Source organism: Falco biarmicus, chromosome 3 (assembly GCF_023638135.1).
Source record: "Falco biarmicus isolate bFalBia1 chromosome 3, bFalBia1.pri, whole genome shotgun sequence".
Lineage (NCBI taxonomy): Eukaryota > Metazoa > Chordata > Aves > Falconiformes > Falconidae > Falco > Falco biarmicus.
The window spans coordinates 76565955-76590267 of NC_079290.1; the positions used below are offsets into that span (position 1 = coordinate 76565955).

General features: G+C 39.9%; 1 protein-coding gene across 2 annotated transcripts in view; it reads left to right on the forward strand.

The window, feature by feature from the left end:
• Nucleotides 1-24313, forward strand: part of EPB41L4B (erythrocyte membrane protein band 4.1 like 4B) — a 169522-nt gene that overhangs the window by 107819 nt on the left and 37390 nt on the right. For both annotated transcript variants that reach the window (XM_056332552.1, XM_056332553.1), the window contains 2 exons: nucleotides 5378-5503; nucleotides 16612-16679. In XM_056332552.1, the coding sequence (XP_056188527.1) occupies nucleotides 5378-5503; nucleotides 16612-16679 (194 nt within the window). The remainder of the gene's footprint in view (nucleotides 1-5377; nucleotides 5504-16611; nucleotides 16680-24313) is intronic.

A 24313-nucleotide genomic window follows, 5' to 3' on the forward strand; every position in this document is an offset into this window, starting at 1 on the left:
AACCCAATTTTCTCCAGCTCCAGGTCTGCACTTCTTTAATTGGCTGCTGGTGAGTTGTTTATAGCTGTGGGGTCTCCAGTGCCAGCCTGTGCCACTTGTGCTATCACCCCATGCCTGCACTCCTCTACACCACCTCCTGTGTCGCCACTTTTCAAAGCCTTTGTTATCATACCAGCCCTGTGTTTGTTTATACTACATCATTGTGTTAGGCTCATAAATGTCTCATTCTTCAAAGAATAACTGCTTGTGTTACGGTTTTCTGTATAAAATTATTGCTGTTACAGCTAAACCTAGTAAAACAAAGCTGCAGGCAGATCAAGAAAGGTTCAGACATAGCAAGCCTGATGAGCCTGAATGGCTTTGCAAACTCTGTTCAAAGATTATGGCCTTTTGCTAGCCTGGCAATGCCATATTCCAGCGCTACCCAGTTTTGCTACTGACTGCTTGCAAATGGTACCACTTGCAAAAAAGCTGTGGAGCTATCTGCCCCATGCATAGCTGCAAGACCTAAATCTACTGCAGTTCCAAAAAAAATCATTTATGGCTTAAAAACAAACACAAAACGAACTCACTTGGTTGGTATATCAGAGACTCTTCTGTGTGATACACTGATCAGAGGGTATACCCAAGCTTGGCACTGACAAATGCAGGGTCTAATAATATTAACCAATAGCATTTTATAAAATAAATTTGATACCAGGAACTAAAGATGTTTGCTCTAAGGGTATAAGCGTTTTTACTTATAATCTTTGCATTAAATAAGCAGGATTTATTGGGAGTTACATCTTTTGTTAGACCAATTGATAGTTGACCTGAGGAAGGTCTTGTGTATCTGATGGCTTAATGAGGGGTTTTTTTGTTTATTTGTTTTTCCAAATGTATTTTTCTAATAAAAAATACAGCTTCTGCTTGCAAACTTTGCCTCAAATAAGAGTAGCACATAATCATACAGGTTTTACCATTGTGGTATCTGTTCGTAATTGGTCTTAGCTATGACATGGAAGAAAATCAATAAATCTCCTGGTGGAAAAGGGACAAGAGTCTGTAGATTTTCATGCACATTTGCAGATGTTGAGTCCTGGGAAAGCAAAGGGTTTGACCTTACATAGCTAATGTTTATTCAAAACCTATATATCTGTGTTGTCTTCATTAAAATTTTACCTCCTACTAGTAGTGATGACTAGCAACAAAGAATAGACCTGCATTCCTGAACAAGTAATTCTGTTCTTCAGACACCTCCAGCTAAATACGTGTTTTAAACATATCATTTGGCTAAGAAGAGACTATTGATAAATTCGCAGAGGCAGAAGATCGTGAATCCTGCTCTTGGTACAAAGTTTGATGTGGAACAAAGCATGAACTTTTTAAAGCAGAGAGAATGGAAATGTTAAGTACAGGAGTGGTATTGCTGTGTTTCATGCAACTATTTTTATATTTTGTATGTGTACTTAATATTCAGTTAGCTTTGCAAACCAAAGCCACTGTCATCGTTATCTAATGATGTACAAATCTCCCTTTGGTTCTAGTATCAGCAAATGTAATTGAATTTAAAGTAAATGTTTGGGAGGAGAAAAGCAAACCTAAGACCTCAATTATAAAAAGAAAAAAAGGCATCTAGTTTTATGTCTGTATATATCTGAGCTTGTTCAACCCTCTTCTATCAAACCCATTTAAATGCAGTTCTCTAACGTTCTCTTTCTCTGGAAAAATGAAGTTCTGCATCAATGGTAAAAGTGATGTGAACACATGGTTATTTTTTAGCACTGGAGATGGAAAATTGGAGTGTTATCACGTATCTTAACTTAGTCTTTTTTTCCTTATTTCTAAATCTTTTGGGATGAGTTTAGATGGCAATTTTAAGCAAAAAGAATATTTCTTTCAAATGCAGGTTTGACTCTTGGACATTCACTTGAAAGGGACATCTCAGATTCTTTGAAATTACATAATAAGAGATTACAAAATTGGAATTTTTATTGACATTATGACACGTTTAGTTCTATAATTACTTACACATAGAATGCACTTAGTTTATAAATTAAAATAAAATTTTAATAACTGCCAACTTGTTATAACATTTGAATACCCAGCTGCTATCTTTATGTTTCACTCATCTCTACAAGCAATAAGGATTATGGAAATATAAGGGTTTTTATTACAGCAAAATAAAGTAGATTACAGCCTTCATTCTTGCAGCAATAGTATATAGAGATTCCTAATGCAGGCAGGTTTTAGATCTTTCATTTTCTTGTAAACTGGTGAAACAAACCATAGAAGGTACTGTATGGTTTTGTATAGTACTAAAATATTTTTCTTCTTTTCCCTTCTTGATGGCAATTGTACTTTAGGAGTTAAATTGGGGGATGAACGGACTTATGTGTAAAGTTTAGTGGCATTAAGGAACAACAGAATCATACAGATACTTAGAAGTGCTAATAGTGTGCAGTAAAGAGGTGCTGCTTTGTTCTGTGATTTGAGTTCACTTCTGGTCTGGATCTTCAGAGCCACTGACTATAGGTGTAACTGTCCCAGCTAATCAGCTGTGTGAGAGCAGAATTCAGTAATGATTCAGGGTGTGCTGCACTGTGTCAGAAAAGTCCATCATTGCCAAGGCAGGCTGGCAAAGAAGCCTCTCACGTATGCTCAGAAGTTAGAGGAGGTCTGGGTCAGGTTGAGCGCTCCCAAGCCCCACACGGGGTTTGTGTGCAGTCAGCGTTTCCACTGCAGTGCGGGGAGGTGGTGGCCTTCTGCTGCTGGCTCAGCATCTGGCGAGCAGGACAAGGCCAAGCAGCGATTGCAGCAGTGTCTGTTCTTCATGTGTGATCAGCCACTAAAGGTGCTGCTGCTACTGTTGGGGTGCAAGCAAAGCAAATTTTGCTGCCTTGAAGGTGAAACCCTTAAAAAGTGACTCAAACAACAGCTAAAGCAGAACTGAATGCCCAGGAATGACTTCTAAGAAATCTGCAGCAGCAGCAGCTTTCTCTTTTCAGCTAGGTCAGCGAGCATCAGCGTTTGGACCTCTCAAGTGAGAATCTCAATGTGAGAATTGTGCATCAGATCCTGCAGCGGGGACAGTCTGTATTACGTGGAGTCATCTGGTATGATCCTGAATACAGCAGAACATTTAGACCTTTTGAGGGTTCCCAGCTGCAAGGCAGCCCTGAGGACTTCCATCTTGCTCTTGGTCAATGTGGAAAAACAGAAGGACTGAAAAATACCCATATGCATGTGAATAACAGATGGATGGGACTTAGGAACTTTTTAAGTTACAGAGCAAGTTTATGTCCTAAACAAGCATAGACTGTATTGATTTAGCTAGTAAAATACAGTTGCTTAATCTTGTTTGACTGAAATGATATTTAATTAGTATACAGTATTAAAACAAAGGTGGAATTTTGCATGGCCTTTAGAAATGCCACTGCTTAGTGCATTGTTCTTTCTGCTGTTAGAAATCAATACACTTAAAAGTTGACAATAATAGCCACCCTTTTAAAGTGTGTAGTAGTGCACTGTAACTACCAAGCCTATTGGTGAAGGAAAAGCTGTGTTTTCTTTACATTTAATTTTGTCCTTTTGAGTATCTCTACTTCTCAGCTTCATGAGTACCCTGGAAAAGACATCTATGGCAAACAAATATTTCATGTCTTTTTTCATGTCTTTGCCAGAACTATGTTATATTTAAGACTGGATAGATGACTACAGTTCCATAAGTTGCTGCAGCTAGATGCCATCACTTTTCGTTTTAAGTATTTTCTTTTCCCCTTAGGAAGAAAGTGGGAAGAATGAAAACTCCAAAAATATCTTCCACTGAAACCAGTAAATGAGGCTTAGAAAATAAACATTTAAGAATTATTAGAAATAAGAAAAAAAACCCTTATGATGAGCAATCCTTTAACAAACAGTTGTTCAAAATCATACCTGGCAGCTGTGGTATTTTGGATGCAGAAGTCTGCTAGACCAACTTTGCTTACATGTGAGAAATACCTTGTAGTCTCAATAGAGTTCTGCACAGGTCTGGCTCTTTCCCTCCCCAGTGTTTGCAAAACAGTTTCCTCAGGCAACATGATTGCATCGGTAATTTGCTCCACTTGTGGAAAATGTCCCCTAAATCTTGATGTTCCCTTTTTTCTGTGATTGTTCCTGGACTTGAGAGAAGAGCCAGTAAGATTGTAGTTACTGTCAGACAGCATGATGCAATGGGGAAGGGCAGAAGGCAGGATAAAGGAGGCGAGTTTTGAAGTTAAAGGGCTAATCATATGGTAATTTCAGTGGCTAAAAAAATTACTGGTTCTGTCTTGAAATACTTGCCAGAGATGAACCTCAAGGATTCTCTGGACCTGGTTTACTGATGCCTTGTTCCTGTTTTGACTGAAATCTGAATGGCAGTATTACATATCTGTTCTGTCTGGGTGTATACAAACACTCTTCGCAGCAATGAAAGTGGAAAATGAATGCTTAGCTAGGCTGTTCCTCAGTTCTAATTCAGGTCTTATTTCTAGGAAGAATAGAAAAGTTTGCAATTGCTGTCATGCCATTGTCTAATTCTTCCTTAAAAATCTATAGTATATTACAGCGTGATTGTTTAAGACTTCACATTTACAATCCTGGTACCATTCATACCCTGTTTGTTTGTACATTAGTATTACATTGTCCTTTTTTTTTTTTTTTTTTTTTTCCTATTTCTTTCTTTTCTGCATGGGAAGTTTATCCATGCTGGCATTTCTGCTGAATGTAGTTTGTTCAAGGCACAAGACTTTTAGGTCATATTTGAACAGGTCACTAAACTAGCTGTCCTGAAGCTTTAGGTTTCTGATCCAGATCACTGCATGGGTAAAGGGTTGACATCAAGTAGAAACAGCAGCAACAATATTTAAACTCCCTGGATTTTTCTTTCTGATGACAGGTTTTGCTTGGCTTGCAATTATGTGGAGATACCTTCAGATCCCTCTGGTTAAATTTGCAAAGCCCCTTTACATTCTTAGGGTGTTGTAAGAAACCAATGTTCACTATAGTTGAGTGATGTGAACCTTTTCCTCTACGGCCTGCTATGAGATATTTTGAGACAATGTTTTGCTTCCTCAGTATGACCCCAGGTTTGGGCAACCACTCCAGAGCCTGGCTGGGCTTTTTCCATTTGTTTTAATCCCACATCAGTTTCTTACTTCTATTACTCAGGCTTCCCTGAGGCTTTTCTTTCTTGAAAATAGTATCAAGTCATTAAATATTTTGAAAACTTTTTATTCTAAGATGTATCTATCAGGGTATGTACAGGGAAGTTTTATCCAGTTAATGAATTGAGTGAAAATTTGCCCTTTGACCTGACCATTTTCTTAACTTATCTCATATATGTCACTGTGTTTGTCTTTTATATTAAATATAGGGTGAAGACAAGAAAGTATCTGAAAAAACTCTTCATGCCCCTGTGTCACCTTCATCTCTACCTGACCATATGAAGTGCAACATCCTTAAAGCTCAAGTGGAAGCTGCTTTTAGAGTAGGCGCCCAGGTAATCTTTGTTTAATATTTCACCTTTCTAGGTTTGGAACAACTTACACCAGTTTTCCAAAATTATACCATTCCTGAGGAAGCACCTTATTTTATCTCAAGTATCCACATTGACCTAGCTTTCTCTAGCTGCTCTGCAGTTTCTTAGGTAACTCAAAGTGCTTGATATAATGGAAGTAGGAAATTTGTCCTAACTGACATGATTAATACCACCAGGAGAGGCTGAAAAATAGGAGAGAGGGCCCCAGGAAATGTCCATGTTTTGATTTTGTCACTGTAGCTTTTACTTATTTTGTAGCTGAGAAACAGTAATGTGTGGAGTTTTCTGAGGCTAGCCACCATTCATGGAAATTGTGCTTAAGGGTGTTCTAAAGTTATATCTATGCATCCTGATGCAACCTTTATTTTAGGGGATTAACTTTACATGTCTGAGTGTGAATGTTAGCTAGTCTATTGTTTTCTTACTTGTTTCTGTGCTTTAAACTGTATTTTAAGCTGTTATTTTCACTGCTTGGTCAGTGTTTACATCAGGTGCATCCTGTTTCAAAAACACCACAAGTCCTGTAATGACATCATGTAACTAAAAATTGCTGCTAGATGGCATGACTGTAAAAAGTTAATTTCCCAATCAGAGGTAAATCTAAGTGAAACCTAAAATATGTGATTCTTTTCAATTGTAATTCATGGACAAAAGATAATGCCATTGGTGCCAAAAATAAAGCCAAATAGAATGCTTTAGGTACAAAAGTAGAGGCAGAAAGATTGGTATGACTCTTATCCCAAGTTCCTGTGGTATCCTTGTGCATACTACTCTCTTTGAATACAAACTTTGTATTTCCAACACTTTGTTTCTTTTCATAATAACGTATCAGGTCAACTTGCCCTGCAAAGGATTTTGTTAACAATCATCTCTGTGTTTTTGTTGTTCCCTGGCAGATCTTTCATCTGAGAGCTAGATTACATCTGGCCCAGCTAGGCCTAAGGAAGTATCAAAATCTGGTTATTCTAACTGCCCTAGATTTCAAGAACAGGAACCATAAATCTGACAGCATGTGGGGGAAGAAAATTGTGGTTTTTTCTTTTAGTTTTTACTTAAAGCAGTTCTCTCGCCTCTCTAAATTTTGTGTTGCCTCAACTGTGTTTTATGCAGCATGTTTCTTCTTTGATTGCCCTTGGGTTTGCCCTCTGTTTTTCCTGTGTGTCTTTTCTACAGGATGTTGTGGTATATTCCTCACATTTGTATTTTCTCCTGAATATATTTAATGGTCATGTTTGACTGGGTAGTTAAAGACTGGAAGCAGTGTGTGCTGCTGCATTCAGAATACAGCATTACTAAGGCAAGATAGGAAATGTGCTTAACATATGCATCTCTCAGTTCACCTGCCCTGCCTTAATTGTTCACTCTGAGGCTTTCCAAGTGAGAACATCCTGGGCTGCTTTTGCACGCATGCCATAACTGTATTCTTTAGCTGCTGCTATGTTGTAAATAAGTTTCAGAGCAAGCTGAGCATTCCTTTTTTCCTTCTTACCTGTTTTGCACAAGGCTTTAGCAGTCATATTGGATTAAATAGATGTCTCTAGGCTTCAGTGAGAAAAATCTTATGATTTCAGGGGGAAGGAGGGGAAAGAAGACTGTTGCAGGATAGCATGTATTGTGGAAAAATAATGGCATACAGTTCAGCTTGAAATTCCTGAAGCTTAAAGTGCTAACGAAGTATAGCTTAAGAGTTATAGCCAGTAAATTAGGATGTCACCTTAAATCTCAGAAATCTTCATTCAACTCCCTGCTTAGCCACAAAATTGTTTGTGTAACTAGAGATGAGTTCTGCATTTGAGCTCCCCTCCTGCCAAGTACGAAAGATTACCCTTCTCAGATACACTGTAAAAATAAGTATTTAGAGGCTAGGCAATGGTCAGCCATTACAGTAAGAAGCTGTGGCTACGTAAGCGCAGGGAAGGATCGGCAAAATGTTCATGGTGAAGGAATGAGTAGAAGCACACCATCCATCACCTAGAAAATGGGAGGAGGGAAGGGGGCTACTGGAGGCCCAGATAAACCACTGTACCAGCACACCATAAAACCACCCAGTTACCTTCTCTACCCACACCCACCTCCCCTCCTGCCAAACAGCCAGCTAAATACCAGTAGTTTAGCCAGTGGCAGTTTTTCCCAGTGGCAGTGCAGTCATCTTCTGGAAAAAGTAAGCTGGGATGGCATTACACTGCTTAGAGACACGATGAGCACTTTTGAGCGAGCAGGTGAGAAATAGTTTCTTCATGAAAGACAACAACTCCATGTATTCCTCCAGGGCTTTGATCCTGGCCCTCTTTGACCACATCTGACACATCCTGCTGCCCAGTGTATCTGGCGAACTAACGGTGTTGTCCTAGGCGCAATTCTATCTTGACTCTGGTTCCATATTAAATCCCTGAGAAATCCTGCCTTTTGGCCTTATTTGTAAGACTCCGATTTCTCATATCTTGTTTTCTGTACTGTTGTATTTTAACTTACGAGGTAGCCAGGGAAAGAAGTATATCTAGGTTCCGTAAGGCACGGCCTATTTCCTTAAGCTGTAAACCAAGACAGGCTGATTTTCCTCATGTACAGCACAGATCTTCCTTTATCTCATGGTATCACAAGAACGATGAGGATTTGTTCCTCTCCACTTTGTAAAAGGAAGAAGAAAGAATCAGACTCTTATACACACACGATTTGAAACTAAATGTGCTTTGAAAGGCCCCAAAACTCTATGGTCTAACTGGTCCTTTATGGAACTTCATGGGGCATCTTCATCATACAGTTAGGTATAAAAGCATGACAAAAATATTGGTGCACTCTAGGATCAGATCCAAAATTAACAAACTGTTGCTTGAAATATTTGTAACAGCTCTCTTTCTAAGCAGTAGGAATATTTTCAATACCATATGCTACTAACATCAGGATGTGACAAGTTTATGAAGGGATCTCCTGCATGTGGTAGAGGAAGAAGCTGTTTGTTGTTAATTCTGAGAACGGACTGAATGTTTGCAAGTGGAAAATACAAACGGGGACAGAAATTTTCTGTAGTTTTCTTTCTTTGTGGCAGCTAGACACCAACACAAGAGTGAGCCTTAGAAATTAATGATTCCAATGCTTATGATTTCAAAAAGAATCGGGGGAAATTATGGCATACATTTGAAAAGACATTCTGGAAGATGGTGTCTGCACTGCTTTTGTTCAGAATTATGCTGAAGAGCTGTTTATCACATTCCTAGGGAGCAATGACCCATCTCCCACGGCTATAGTCCTGACTTAGAGACTGAAAATTTGTAAGTTTATGGTGCCTATCACTGAGCCCTGCATGTGGTTTAGTTATAGAGCAGCAGGAAAGTAACACAAGTGAGTTTGTGTATTTGGTGAAGGTGGAAATATTTATGTGCTATTCTACTTGATGGAGAATTAAACTAAAGTGTGGATGAGGATGCTGGAATATGAGCCTGGGAGCACACTGCTGCAGACACCATAGGTGAGAAATGTGAGAAACCCGCACACAACTGCTGAAACCTGTGGTTTGCACAGGGCATGCCGTACTACAGTATCTGTAGGCCTGGAGCAAAGAATAGTGTTTCACAGCACACCTTTCAAACTGCATCACAGGGATCTGCCACCTTCTAGCTGACAGACTGCATATCACAGTTCCCACAAAATTAAGCTCAAGGGGAACACTAAACGCTGTGAATCAACTGATATCTTATTTTTTCCTTCCTTTTTTTGCATTTATTCCAGACTCTTCATTTGAGAGGAAGTGGTATAAAGCAGCAGTAAGAAGCTGCCAGAATACAAAAGACCAGCTCTCCCTGGCATTTAAAACCCCTTTGCAGCTTGCATGAGTCAGTGCTGATATGCTGTGATTGAGCAGACGACTTGTTAGTATCACAGAGTCCCTTTTGCCAAACAGTTCATGGCCCAACTGACAGAGGAAAGATACTAGCAGGTTTTGATTGCTATTTATATCCACTTTGCCTCCGGGCAAATCCTAATTATCCTTAGAATTAAGCACAGCCTCCTGAGCAAATGTACAGCTGCGTCAGCAGGGCTTTTTCTTTTGGCGGGCAGTGTGTGTTGTGTTCTAGTAGTTTGTCATCTACAAGTAGTGTTTGTATTCTCCACCTGTTACCCAAGCTTTTCTAAATCCTCGCATTGATCTAAGTCTAGCAGGTTAGCACAGGGAAGGAACTGAAATCTACTGGAGCTGATTTTTGCATTACTCACATCTTTCTCTGTCTGCAGACAAAGGAAGGCCAAGCTAATTTTTGAAGTGCAGTTTGTGGAACACAGAGGTGACATTACCACCAAGCTGTTTCTTATTGGACGTTATGGATTGTTGAGTAAAAAAGGTGGTGGGAAAGGTAGTTTGGGGGTGTGGAGTTATTTACAAAGACCATACAAAATCACATTCAATTCTGCTTTATCAACCCCAAGGGAAATTCTGGGCTGGTGAGACGTATCTTCTGTCAGCCAGGTTTGGGTTCTTGAGCAACTGATTCCCCTGTCTAGGTTCTCAATAAACGAAGGGACATTTACCAGTTCCTCTGAACAAAGGGAGTTCAATCCTCTAGCCCCTTTCACACACTAACTTTCCTCACAAGCTTATACACATGCAAATTTTTAGGTCAGGTCGATAGCCATCTCTCTTTTTCCTCCCTGTCCTAGAAAGGAGTACTGACAGATGATCACATCATTTTGCTTTAGTATTGCAAATATATGGGTAAGTGCAGGTTGCTTGTGCTGTCTACAGTTGCCTCGAGGAAAGGACTGGACTGTAGTGCAGAAAAATGTCTCAGGACATGCATGGGTACTGGTGCCATCCTGAAGCCTGTGCTCTCTACATAGATGCAAGCCATGGCTGCAAAGGTAAATGATACTGGGATCTATGCATTATTTATGGTAGAAAGGGTGCATAAGTGAGGTGACTCACAGCTAGTCTGTCTTAGCTACATTTTTTATGATTCTTTGCCTTTTTTTCTTTGTGCTGTCTCCTTTAAGGAAAGATTCAAGTGTAAGGACATGTCAGCTTCAAAGTCCAGGTGCTTTTGCCATGTATTTGTAGAAAAAAATCACTGTCTTTATATGAGCTGGGTCTTTGGAGCTTTATTCACTTAAGGGGATCTGGATTCAAACTCTAATCAGGTCATGAATGAAAATAGAGTAGGTGAGGGGAAGACACTTGAGAATTTATAATCTTATGCGATCTTTTTTATAATAGGACTTAAACAAATCCTTCTGGATCCCTAGAGGAGTTCTTAGCTTTCATTAGATGTTGACTTAAGTACCTTGAAAGGATCAGCTTTTCCAACATTTTAACCTCTTTCCATCACAAATTAGATGCTGTTTGCTTCCGTTTCCTCCCTTCCTCCACCCGTCCTTATTCACAGCACAGAGCTACTGCACAATTTGACAGCCTTTGCACAGAGATCGCAACTGGAATTACATGAGTGTAACAGGTCACAGCTGAGGTGTTCAGGCTGTGGGGGAAGCTTGCACAGCTCCTTATGTACGCGACGCCTTCCTTGCTAAAGCTGTTGCTGTTGTTAGTCACCAGCTTGGATGAGCAATAAACTCAGTGGTGAATTTCAGGCTAAGTAAAAAGAAGCAACTGCACTGGGACTGTCAACTGGAACAGCAGTGAGCACAACATCACGTCAGTTATAATTGCTCATAACAATGGAATTTAAAAATGGCTCAGCTTCAGATTCTCTGTGTTCATTTTCTACAGGGAAACAAGTTTGCTCGGCTTTAAAAGTGAGGCTACAGGAAATGAAGGGTGTCAGAGGTATAAAAACACAAGATTTTGAATGTGTGTGGGCCAGGATGATCAATATATGATACATGGCAGTTCATTAGAAGTGTGTCAGCAATGATACCTCACAGTCAGGGAGGGAGCTGAGGAAATGATGCGGCAGCCCTGCTGAGGTACAAGAGGTTTTAGATAAACAGAATGTGGGAGAAGGTAGGTCTTTCATTTATTCCCTGGGATACTGGAGGCAAATGTGGCAGTGGTGTCACAAGACTGTGACAACGCATTGTGGATGGATCAGCTTTGTCTCTTAGCTGGCATGTGCTAGTACATGACGAGACAAGTGCTGTTAATTGTGGTGATGTGTAGGAGCCCCGCCATAGCCCAGGAGATACATGGTGCCAGGCCCTGTTCGAAGGCAGAAAAAACAGAGTAGTCTGTTCCTAAGAGACTTAACCGTGATGCTTTTCTGCCTGAAAGGATACATTTGACATATTCAATCACCAAGGTAGGTTTACCTTACTAATTCTTCCTGATGATACGTTGCTTTGCCTGTATTATCCAATGAGCTCAGCCAACAATCAGCCTGGCTGACAAATTGCAAAAATGTTGATTAAGAGCTGAAAAATCTGATATGCTTCAGGCCTTCTTAGCATCGTTACAGACCCAAAAGGAGCCAAGATAAAGAAGCATTTTCAGGCCACTACAGTGAGAGCCATTGCTTCCTTGCCTTTGAAGACCTCCAAACATGTGAAAGCTGTGTTGCTTCCCCCTCCTTTCTGCAAATGGGAATTTTGTGAAATTGCTAAATAAGAGGCATCATATGTTTCATATAAGCCTTCCAGACCCTTGCCTTTCTCAGATGAGAACCTGACACGCACACCCTGGCTGCAGTGATCAGATTGTTTGTGCAGTCTTTTTTGCTTATTCAACATATTCCTATTGTGGATCAGACAGGATGAGAGCCACAGTGTGATGGAGTAGAGGCACAGAGGGCACTAGCTCCCTGAGGTGCTTTCTTGGGGTTTGAAGAACACAGCCTGACTTGCACAGTGCCCCACTGCAGGCTCACCAGCCCACAGTCCCAGCCAGAATTAGTTGTCTGTGCACAGAAGGCTGCAGCCAAAGCTGTGTCTTTCTTGTATTCTCCCACTTGGTACATGCCCAGTGCAACCAGTTCCCTTTTTGAGGCTCTGTTCCCCATCATCCTGGGGCTAACTCTTCCTTCAGAAGAAGATAAAAGGAGCTGCTGTTCACTAGGCAAATCCAGCCACCAAGGCCTATGAATTCATACATGGAGTTGCTCCCACGTTCCAGAAAGTGTTCCCACCCATGCTGAAAAGTTCAGCAAGGTCTGATGTAGTGTCCCTGGAGGATTCACCCCCTTTCTAAGGCTCCAAAGGACCTGGCTGCTGGAACACCAGCAGGGGTTATGGGTGCCCAGCAGTCAACTGAAAAGCAGTCTGAAAACTGTCAGCCCATAAGTAGATCGCTTAGCTGCAGGCAAAATTTGGTATTACTTAGATGTTTTTCTCTTCTTTTCATCTTTTGGTGAAACTTGTATTTCTTAGCAATCATCTATGAAGAGAGACTGTACAATGGCATTTCTACCCAGGCATGTTTCTTGTCTCTAGTATGATAAAGTAATGCTTTACCTTTGTTTCTAACACCATCCAGAAAGCTAATGGCATATGAATTTGGAACATTAGTAATTTTTGTTTTGCTCTGGGCCCAGGGCAGGTAAGGAAAGAGAATGATGTTGTGTGGATACATTATTTGGATCAGTCTTAGGTTTTGTTTGGTTTGCAGTCTGGTAGATAGAAGAGTCAGTTTGTTTCTCTTTGAGTAATTATTAAATGAATCTGCTTCTATATAAATGAAGTTTCCGGGACTGCTATGCCCTGAAACCTCTCCCTTTCAGAGCAGCAGCCTCTGGGTGAGGGGAGACTCTGCCTTAGTTAAGGAGATCTGAGCAGCTCCATGCTTCTGCCTCTGTCCTTACACAGCTCAATGCTGGGCTTCCTGGGGTTGTGCCTCTGCCCAGCTCTCCGTATCCATTCCCCACCACGTACTTCCTGCTAGCCTTGGCTGAACTTCCTTGCTCCTCTGATGGAGGGCATCTTGCAGTGGAAACCCAAATCCTGGCCCTAGCACATGCACTTGTATTCAAATGAAGGCAAACCATCCAGGAATTTTATTGTGAGAACGGTGTACAAATATAACCCTTTTTTTACGTTCACATTTTTTCAGTAAGGCTGAGTAAATCTTGTGTGATTAGTGAGTGTGATTCGTGGAGCTAGGAGGAAAAATAAAAGAAACATGCTCTCACCTGATGACTTACTGACCCCCTTCTGAAAACAAACAAAACCTGAAATGAAAAGCTAAGAAGCCAACAATAAAGCAAGGGCAGTACAGGTTCTAATGGCTGAAGTCCTTTGTAAACATGTTTGCAGGTATAACATTTTCCTATGTCTGTTCATCCATAGACATGGAGCAGAGGCGCAGGGCGAGGAGAACTAGCCCATTCTTATTAACATGTACCTGTCAATGCACACCCGTGTCACCCAGCGTGCATGCCTCATCACCTGAGGCTGTTCTGGCCTCTCCATTTCTTTGCATGCTTTCTCTCTCCCTCCAGTTTAGAGTGGGATTACTTGCTCACCAGGCTGCAGTACTTACTTGTGGGTGCAGGAGTCTTTTCTGTTCTCTAAAGCATGAGTAATAATGGAGAAAATCAATGCCAAGTGAAGTTCCTCAGGACGTTGATCATGCCTTTTAGGAATATACCACTTCCTGAGATGCAGGCTTAGCCTTCCACTGCAGAGAAGGCGAAAGAGAGTAGTGATGTAGTCACGGAGGTGAGAAGAAACCAAGGGTCAGCTATTAGGGACTAATACAGTGAAGCCCTCTCAACTGGCTAGTGAGTTCCATGGCTTATAGTGTTTAAGTAGGTGGAATTTTAATCATTTAATTACTGGTCACAGCCCCTGCACTGTGTCCTTGATATCCCTATTCTCTTTCCTGTTGTTGTGTTCAACTGCATCTTAAAACGCAACTCAAGTAATTTGGTGAAAATTGGAAAAAAGTAAAATTTATGGTTTTGAAAAGTAGCCAATTTGACACATAATAAGCAGCTAACTTGTCAGGCGTAACAATAAAATGTTGTTAAGACATCAGCATGGAAGAAGAGACTGCATATTAAGTTCCTGACAGTTGGATTCATGTTCACAGCTTTCAGAAGAAACCCAATAGCTTTATGAAAAGCATTATAATTTCTGTAGAACAAATAAATTTTACTTCAGTGCTCGTCTATGCCAACAAAGAATTATTTTCAAAGCTTTATCTTGATTCCTTAAAAAAATATTTTCTTGCCTTTCAAGAAAGCACTAGATTTTGAATAAACTTTATGCTAGACAGAGCTACTAGAAGACTATAAGAAAAAAGTTCTCTATAGCTGAACTATATTTCTTAAAGTTATGAATTTATTAAAATTTAACAATTACACTACTGGTCCTGAAATTATGCACAGCGTGACACTGATTCACTGAAAACCTTAGATGCAAAACATTTGGTGATTGAGTTTACAATGGTGATGGTGGTGTGATTATGTCCCACTTTTATCTGATTCCTTCATGTTTAGAGCATTTTCCCAGGACTGCAGAAACCTCTGGTTGAGGGAGATTAAACCCAAATATGTAAGAGCACTATGTTGGGGTGGAGCTTCTCCAGTACCTACTGCTGATCCTGTTCTGTGAATAAACTAGCTCCCTCTGTGCAAACTAGCCCCCTAGGAGAGGGACAAAGATGCTGATGAGGTTCAGAGGGTCCCCTCTCTACTGATGGTGGGTTTGCTATCAATATAGAAGGTGTGACAGCTCTAACAGGAAGGGTTACAGAGGGACTTATCTCAACACGTTCCCTAACCCATCACCTCAGGTGCTTGTCTGGGCTGGAGTAGGCCCAGAGCAAAGTTCACTTTCTGCCAGGCTTCCAGTGGTTCCAGTTTAATTTCCCATAAAGTTAATAGTGTGCACAAGCTACAAAAGTCTGTTCCCACCATGGCTGATGCTCTGGTAAATAATGACCTGGGAAGTGGTAATGAGTTCTCTCTGGTAATGATTTCTACCTCTCTGGCACAAGAGAAAAACAAACCTAAAACTATCACAACTTGGCAACTTCCACACTCACTGAGCATCCCTAGTGATACTTTGTAGTTCATTGCTAAGGGCTTAGAAGAAACTCAGCTTTAATTTTGTTTCTTTTTGTTGTAAGTGCCCTCAAATGGAATATATCAATTTGTGTTGAATGGAAAGTTTCATGTCAGATTTACAGTATTTTTACATGCCTGTAAAATCCTTTGATTTGGATTTGATGGATTTGAAGAAACCTGTCTCATCCTTTTCGAAGAGGATGAGACTGACACATTTAATCCAATTTGATCTGGACTGTTGACCTCAAATTACTATGGTACAGATATTGAACACTGAAAAATCACTCTGTCATAGGACTACATCGGGTCCTTCTGTCCATTTAGCAGAATGGAAATGTCACAACCTGCCAGGTCCATTACTGATTTGGAGATACTTTTGTGTCTTCAACCAGTATTTTCTCTAGATGGGTGCAGTGTTGCACTGACACTGGCATTTACACATGAATTGTGGAACCCTGCATCTCAGTTGAAGAGTATAATCTACCAACACCTGCCTGAATTGGGCATTTCCTGGGTAATCAAGCAATTTTCATGTAAGTCATTTTGCAATAGTAGTATTTTCAATTCTATAGACAAATGGTATGTGAGAGGCAGGACTCTGTAATTTAGTAGAGAGCAGCAGTGGGTGAGATTTTCTGTGAATTGCATGTAGTGTGATTATATGTAGGGGATCTGTTTTTTCAACTAATTTTTCAAAGACTGAATGAAAAGTTGGCATCATTATTTTGATTAGACTACATAAATATTTATTCTACTCCAATTAACAGAGCAACTCAACAGAGCAAACTCAAGTATGTTTGCTTGGGTTGATTTTTATTATTTCTGTGCAAATGGTTTCTGGAGGAACCATAAATACCAGTGTTACTTTCTTTCTCCTCCTTCATCCTTATCAAGTCTCTTCCTAACACTATTGCTCTGCATATTGTATATTGTAGCTCATCACAGTGAATCTCAGATGTAGGAGATGATAAAAAAAATTACTGTGCTTTTTAATCTGGGCAGAGTAGGCATTTTGGGTATCGCAGTTTTCTGGGGTGCTTACAGGAATATTTCTTCATTACACAGTTGTAATATCCTAAGTGTATGGGTGTTGTACTAAACTTTGGCTCCTTCTTTTAACAGGCTGTGAAAGAAGAGACCTCTTTTGTAAATCCCAGTAAGACCTCCAGCCTGCAGGACCCTAATGTAAGGTCTGTTGCTTCTTGTCCGTAGGGAAAACATCAAATAAATGCATGATATAGTGAGGCATTTTCCAAAAATTATCTCAGACAGGTGTTACATGTCAATTTGCTCATCATCCCCAAGTTGCTAGGTAAAGTTCACCAAGCAGTGACCTGAGGAGAAGGTATCTGTTAGCAGGGTGCTTATTTTATACACATACGTCTGATATAGTTGAAGAATTAATAAAAACTCAACTTTAAAAATCAGACCAAGTATATGTACTTAAGTTGACAAAAGCTCAAGGTAAAAAATAAGGTCTGGTGGCAAACTTAGAAAAGCTAATATAAAAATAAGTCAGTGTTCCTAACTTTTGTATCAGAAACATGCTAGCTGTCCAAGCTGGAATATCCTTGTGTTGGTGTTTTTCTGATGTGTGGAAAGGGTTTTTTTTTTCAGAAGAAAATGCCTTTAGTATACAGCCTTCAGAAAAACATCTCATTTGCAGGCAGTAGTGACTACTTTGGATTGTACTTTTATTTTGTTGACGGTAGATAATAATCTTCCTTTTTGGGGGTGGCCATTTTGAAGAGGCACATTAATTGTAAACATTATTTGGATGGCAGAGTATGCTGTTTTTCAGCAGGTGGTTAGAGAGGAGGTTACAGCATGGGTATTTGGAAATTGCTTGCCTCTATATGTAGGTAGTGTCATCACTTTGGACATCTTTAGTATCCAAATCTGAGAGGAGAGTTTGATGAAAAAAACCATGGATGTAATGCATGGCAATCACACTGGCTGCTAATCAGCTAATTATGCTAGTGTATATGCTATATATATGTTTATGCATATGTAATATACATACATGCTAGAGCACTAGTCATCTCATGATTTTATTTTATAACTTTCTAGTGGTGACTCTTGCAACTGAAAGCAAACATTTAAGCATTTTATAGAAAAGTCTGGATGAGAGGGGTAATGAATTATGTTTGACAAATCATTTTGAACTACAAAAAGAAAGAGTTATGGTTGTGAAAATTTGTCAACCCTTTTTTCAAATGTGTCTTTCCCATAAGGTAATAAATCAGCAACAGTCTTCAAAAAACATTTCATTCAAAAAATGCCTTTCTGGTCAGATTGGACTAGCAGAGCTGCTACGTTTGCTTAGTGAAAGCAGCTACCTAGAGAAGAATGGTGAAGATGCTTGGTGGTGCTGAGGCAGGAGGAGACATGAGAGGTGATGCTTTTGCTTTCCGTGGCAGTCCCTGACTTGCCTGCAGTGCAGCTGTTATTCCTGGTTCCCCACGTCTCTCATCTCAGGACACCCTGGAGAGCTGTAACTTCTAGCCTGGCAGGCTGTGATTTTTCCCATTTGTTTGTCCAAGTGACTGCAAAGTCTAGTTGATATTTAGAATCACCCACTTTCCTCCTGTGCCACTGCCCTTTTTAGACCTCTGCAAAACTTTCTTAAACCACTGACTAATTATGTATGTTACACAGTGGCCTATTTCTTTGTTTAATAGAACTGGGTGTCATGTACTGTCTTTGCCACAACACCTTTTGTTGGGTTGCTGTCACTTCCAGAAGCAGTTCAGGAGGACCTGGTTTGTAAAGCTCTGTGTGATTTGGTACTTGGCTACAGACTTGTTTTCCTTACCTTTGCTGAATTTCTGCATAACATCTACCCTTTCTATTTCACATTTTTTAATAGATTCTCTCCTGCTTCATCATGCTGAGCTGTAAATGACTTGTGTGAAGTACTATTCAACATGAGAAAGGATGCCAACCTGGCTGCAAAGCTAATTTTAATGTTTTATTTTGCACACATCCAAGCACATAAACTCATAAAAGCCACTTTGGAGTTCTCAGTATGCAGCAGTCTGGTGTATATTTGTCTAATATTTATTTTTATCTGGTTTATGTCAAGCATTGTTTCCCCTACAGTCAGTTGAGCCAAATGAAATTGTATTGTTTTATTGCTTTCTGTCTGTGTCCTGGAGGTGCAAATATACAAGTAATCAATGTTCAGGGATAGACCAATTTTAACAGTCTGCATTCAAAACTCAGAGAATAATGCAAAATAAATTCAGTGTCTAACCAATTCTCTTTCTCCTTCAAGTGGCTTCCCTCTCTTCAGGGACATACGCATCCTTGCAGACAGCCAGCATGTGACCTATTTGCCAATAACATCCTCTATAACCTCTGTTTTGTGGACTTGGATGGACATCAATAGCCTTTGCTCTGCTAAGAATTGCATCTGAGTAGAGCCAAGGGTTTGTTTGTAGTGCTCAAACAAGTCACTTAGGAGGTTTTATCTTCTTTAGTTGAGAAATACACAAGTATCCTTTATAAAAAAGCTCTCCCCTTGGAATATGTTTTTTATTCCTGCAAGTACCTATGCAGACATTCCTGCAGCAATACCTGTGTGGACGTTTGAGGAATGTTTGTTTGCTGAAATATCTTGCCAGCTGAAACTAGTATCTGTCACAGCTTTTCAAAAATACTCCATTCTTTTCATGCAAGGGATTTTTAGCAGGGAGAGTCACTGCATGTATTTGATTACTGATGACTGTACAATGCGCTAGCAAAATGCTCTCTTTCTTCCAAACTCAAGACGCTGGGAAATTTGTTCAGGCTAGCTAGTAAGCAAACATAGGCAGTTTTGACAATTAACTGAAGCATGAACTGTTCGTACAAATAGGGAAATGGAGGATGAGGAAGGAGGGCAGTAGTGCTTGTTTGATTAAAGAGCTATGCTCTCTTTGCTACCATTTTGTCTGCTCGTCCATTGCCATGGTGAATATTGCACTTCTAGTGAATTAACTGCTTGGATATGACCTGTAATCCCCCAGAGCAATTATTTTAGCATCTGCCACAGCAGACTCAATTTGGCTAACAATTGCTATAGCTCTTTGTAGAATTAGTTCTGGTTCAACTAGTAATTACTCATATGTATGTGTGGTATAGCTACTTTGATTACAAGAAGGTCTTCAATAATTTTGTTGGGCATGGCCTCAGAATAATGTTGTGCTTATGCAAAGCTGTCATTTATCAGCCAGTTTATTTGCTTGTTTTCTGCGTCTGTTGGCAAACCATAGATACTTCTGTATCTAACTCATTTTAATTATGAGGGGAAAAAACACAGCTGAAGCTGAAATCGTACTATTTTGTCAGCTTTCAGGAGGGGAAAGCTTTGAAAATTGCTCTGTCATTCGGTGCGCAGGCTGGAAGTGCAAGGTTGCATCCTGATCTTCCTGTTAATAGCTAACTTGTACACATCAGATTAAGCTGCAGGAGAGGATGTGGGACCACAGAATTTTTGCTTTTGGAGAGCAGTGCTGCATGTCTATAGCTTTCCCTCCTCTGGATAGTTTTTTTTTTTTTCTCCCAGACTGTTTCAAGTGCTGGTTCCCACATTCGGTGAGGAAAATGCTGGTGACTCAGTAACCCAATATGTGCTGCAGTGTCCTAGCTTACACTTTCTTTAATCCTCAGTTAAGATTGATAGAGCGCACCGTGAGTTGGGACGCAATCATACATTCCCCTTATTGACCCTGCTGCTTCGCCGATAACCCCTAGCAAGCAGCAGATCTGAACAGTGGCAGTGGGGAAGTCGTATGGTTACCTCAGCTGGACCCACTGGGCTGCACATGACAGAGCTGTCAGCTGAAGTCAAATGAGAGCAACTAGTGGGAGGGGAATTTCAAAAGCAGGTTAAGTAGGAGAGCCACGAGTTATCTTGATAAGACACAGGAGTCCTACCAAGAAGAGTTAGACGTATCTTTATTACAGCTCTGTTGTAACAGAACTTCAAAGCACACACATTTTCATCAACACCTAAGTAATACATACAGAGAAGTACAACCCCGCTATAGAGCTGGGGCATAAGCATTTTGAACAAGGCAGAATATAATGTTTGTTTACAGAAGAAATGCCAGAAAAAAACATGTTCTTTATGTACTTGTTTTGTCTTGCTTTTTATATTGCCTGTGTCTAATCAAGAAGAGATACAGTTAGTCTATAGTTACCACCTTGCGTAGTGAGGCATGCTTTGTTAAGGCATGTAGTAAAAATGTGTTTGTGTGAACATTGGTCAAGTTTGGAATTTGCAATGTCAGTCATTTTGCAATGGTTTTGAACAGTATTCCTTTTGGGGTGTAGCGCCCAGGTCTGCAAGGGAGGCAGTTATCATGCCAGTCCTTTTTATGGCCAGCAGGAGGAATTAATCTTCCACTATAGCTAGAAAAGCCTTTCTAACAGAACATTTTCTTCTTTAGTGTTGTAAGAGAAGTCTGTCACTGTCTGACACTGAATGGGCCAGAAGGGATTATGAGGAAGTAACAGAGGCATTTCCCTGTCTGTTAGAAACTTCCTTACACCCAGGTATCTGACTCGGCGTTCAGATGGAAATGTTAAAGAAGTGCTCAGGGAGAATTTACTGATTAGATATCTAATTTAATTCAAGTTTGAAGTTACTGCATGTTCTTATGTATAGTTTTGGTAAGGCTTTCATCACCTGCCTCCAACTGGGATTTTCTTGTTTGATTCTTTTAGCCTTGAGAGATCAGGGTTTAGGCTGTCTGCCAGAAAATTAGTATTATGAAGGAAGTATAAAATATTGTAGGAAATATAAAAATGAAAATTGTAGTCACCCAGTTTCTTATCAAAGTACTGATCAAATGTGTAAATGCAAGTTCCTGCATTTCTGAGGCAGGTGCCCAAGTGTTGTTGTCAAAAGCCCTCTTCAACAGAAGTCCTCAAGTTGACTGGTCAGCTATTACTGTTCTTGTCACTGTTGCCACTTGCTGTTGTGCGCCATGTGGTACATTCATGGACTGCAATATTTATTTTCCCTTATAACATGCTTTTGGATTGCAAACAGCTTTGGCGTGCTTTGCTTCCCACATGGTTCAGGATTTGTCTGTGGATTTCTTTCCTTTTAGACCAACTGCTGCATCACCCTTTGTTGATCCTTGTTATCCAAATTATCTCATCTTTCATAGGATTGCAAATAGCAATATTCTTCTTATGTTGGAGTAGGTATAAGCACCAGCTGGTGCTTTGTACATTCATTTATTCTAATTTTCTTTGTAAATCTTCCCATCCAAAACCGAATTACGTTATTACATTAAGACTAATTACATTAGGAGCTGCTCAACATGTAACGTAAAATTAAATGTTATCTCACAGAGCCTGATGATGCTGCACACCAGAAAATAAGGGTGGGAAATATTAAATTATATCAAGTTATACAGGGTACAGATGCATCAGGAGAAGTAATTGCAGGCACCCTTCTGAATGGCCAATGCAGAGTAAGCCTTACTCATGCAGATTTCAGAATATGATTCCCTGCTGTGGCTTGTGCATCTTCAGTAGACTTTGAATTTGGCTGCCTTTCAATTTACGTGAATATGTCCTACACTTTTTCTGACCAAAGTGATGATAGTTCTTACATATAACTTTCCTGTATCATCAAGGGAGGAGCATCACTCAAAGTAATGTCTGCATTCCTGTGTTTTTGTCTTTCCTTTCTCACGTACACAGACTATATTTGAGTTATCATCTTTTGGTATCTGAGCTAACATCCTGCTGACATACCTGGTGCAGTGTGAATCTGAACCAGATTTTCAGAGAACTTTGGCTTTCTGCAGGTGCTCTCAGGACATGACCATATAACCAAGAAGCAAACTGATGTTTGCCTAATTTGTACATGTTTTGGATCTGAAACTAACACCTCAGTATCTGTCTTTATATATACACTTCCAGTGAATGTCAGGGTAGCTTTCCAACAGCATATAGGTATGTGCTCAGGGAGTTTGTTCTAGCTTATCCAACAATATGTACTCTGAACACTGACTTTTTTATTATTTTCTTTTTTGTAAGGAAAGCTAGGGTTCTGCGGTGGGAGTAGTATTCTTAGAGAAGTGGAACTTATTATACAGCTGCTTACCAGCTGCTCAAGACTTCAAGGTACAATAACTGATTTTTATTTAGAAATTTCAATTGATAGAGAAGGCTGTGGCTCACAAAGCTGTCTTGGACACTATCTAACAGCAGTTCTTAAAAAGACTGCAAACTGATACCATGGAGTTTCTAGGTAGGTAGGTAGTTTCTAAGCATCACAGAACTGAAGTTTTGGACCAGGCATCCAGCAAGAGCTGTGGTAGATGTCCACGTTGACATTTGGAGGCTAATAGGCATGTCACCCGATGATTATGGACAGCTCGTTTCTCCAAGTCAAAGACTTCAGTTCCCTAGAAAAACAGATATGTACAAAAACTTTTTGGCAGGTGAGAATTAAAGCTGATCAGAAACTATGTGCTTGGTTTGATCTGACATAAGCTTCAGTGAATTCAAGCAGGTTGTTTTCCTAGAATCTGAATGGACTTAACTCTATGAGGCAGAGTCTGAAACATAACATTTAAGTATCTCCTTCTAATGTATTGTGAAATATTCTAAGAAAACTAAAAACATTATCTATGTTGACTTCTTCCTAACAAATAGTAATTGCTTTTATAAGAAGTTCCTTTTTCATTCAACCTGCATCCTAAAAAATAAAAAACATTCATTCTCCAACTGGAAAATAATAGCCAGCATTTCCCAATACAAAATGAATAGCTAAATACACAGCAGCCTGGCCTCAATCCAGTGAACAGGTTAATGGATCTGCTACTCTGGCTTTTTGTAGGAAACCCATGCAGTAATTTCTGCGTCAAAATCATAATTTCTAGCTGAAATCTTCTGTACCCTTTGCATGCCAGTCTTCATTACAGATTGCAGATAGGGCACCTCGATATGTTCTTTGACTTCATTCCCAAGTATTAAAGACCACTTTGTCCTGTTGCCTGAAGTCAGATGCTGATGAATTATTTGTAATTGTATTCTTAATCTCTGAACTGCAAAGAAAGGAGCAATACCCAGACCTTTCAGATTAAGTTAAATTGATGAAATAACCCACTCAAGGTGCATGTCTTTGGCTGTGTCCCTTAAACTGTGCCTAGGCTCTTTGGAAACCACAGCATTTATAGTGACTGTCCTGGTTGCTGTATGGAGAGAGAGAGGATTTGTAGCTCAGTTTAACCTTAGGTACTGGATGTTGACCTGCAAGGTTACTCTGAGCTGGGGGAGAGCAGTTTCTGTATCATCATTATCTATCTGTCAGACCATGGGAGCATCACATTTTCATCTAGACTGCAGATACATTTTCATTATAAGGACAAGGGAAGGGAGAGAATTTTTTCCTTGAAAACAAAAAGAACTCAAGTGAGGAGGGTAAGGAAAGCCCGCAAGCTGTTTTTTGATTAGGCTGCTGCTCTGTAACAAGGAGGTTTGTTCATCTGCAATCTATATGGGAGGGTGAGAGGTAAAAAGAAGAAAAAACCTTTATTCAGAAAGTTTGATGCTGGTGATAGCTTTCAAATGTCCAAATAACTTTTTGGAGAGCTAACCTGACTTCTGAGAAACACTACTTTATTGAAGCAAAAAAGCACGTATTATTGTTTCTTAACTTCAGATGGCCATTACTTTGGAAAAGAATTAAGTGTGAAACACTTAGAGAACTGACTAAGAAAAGATTTACATGTTTGTGTGTGTTTGCTTAGCTTATTAGGCTGTATCTTTGATACACACAAGAATGCATCTATCAAATATTTTTCCTCTTCTTTCT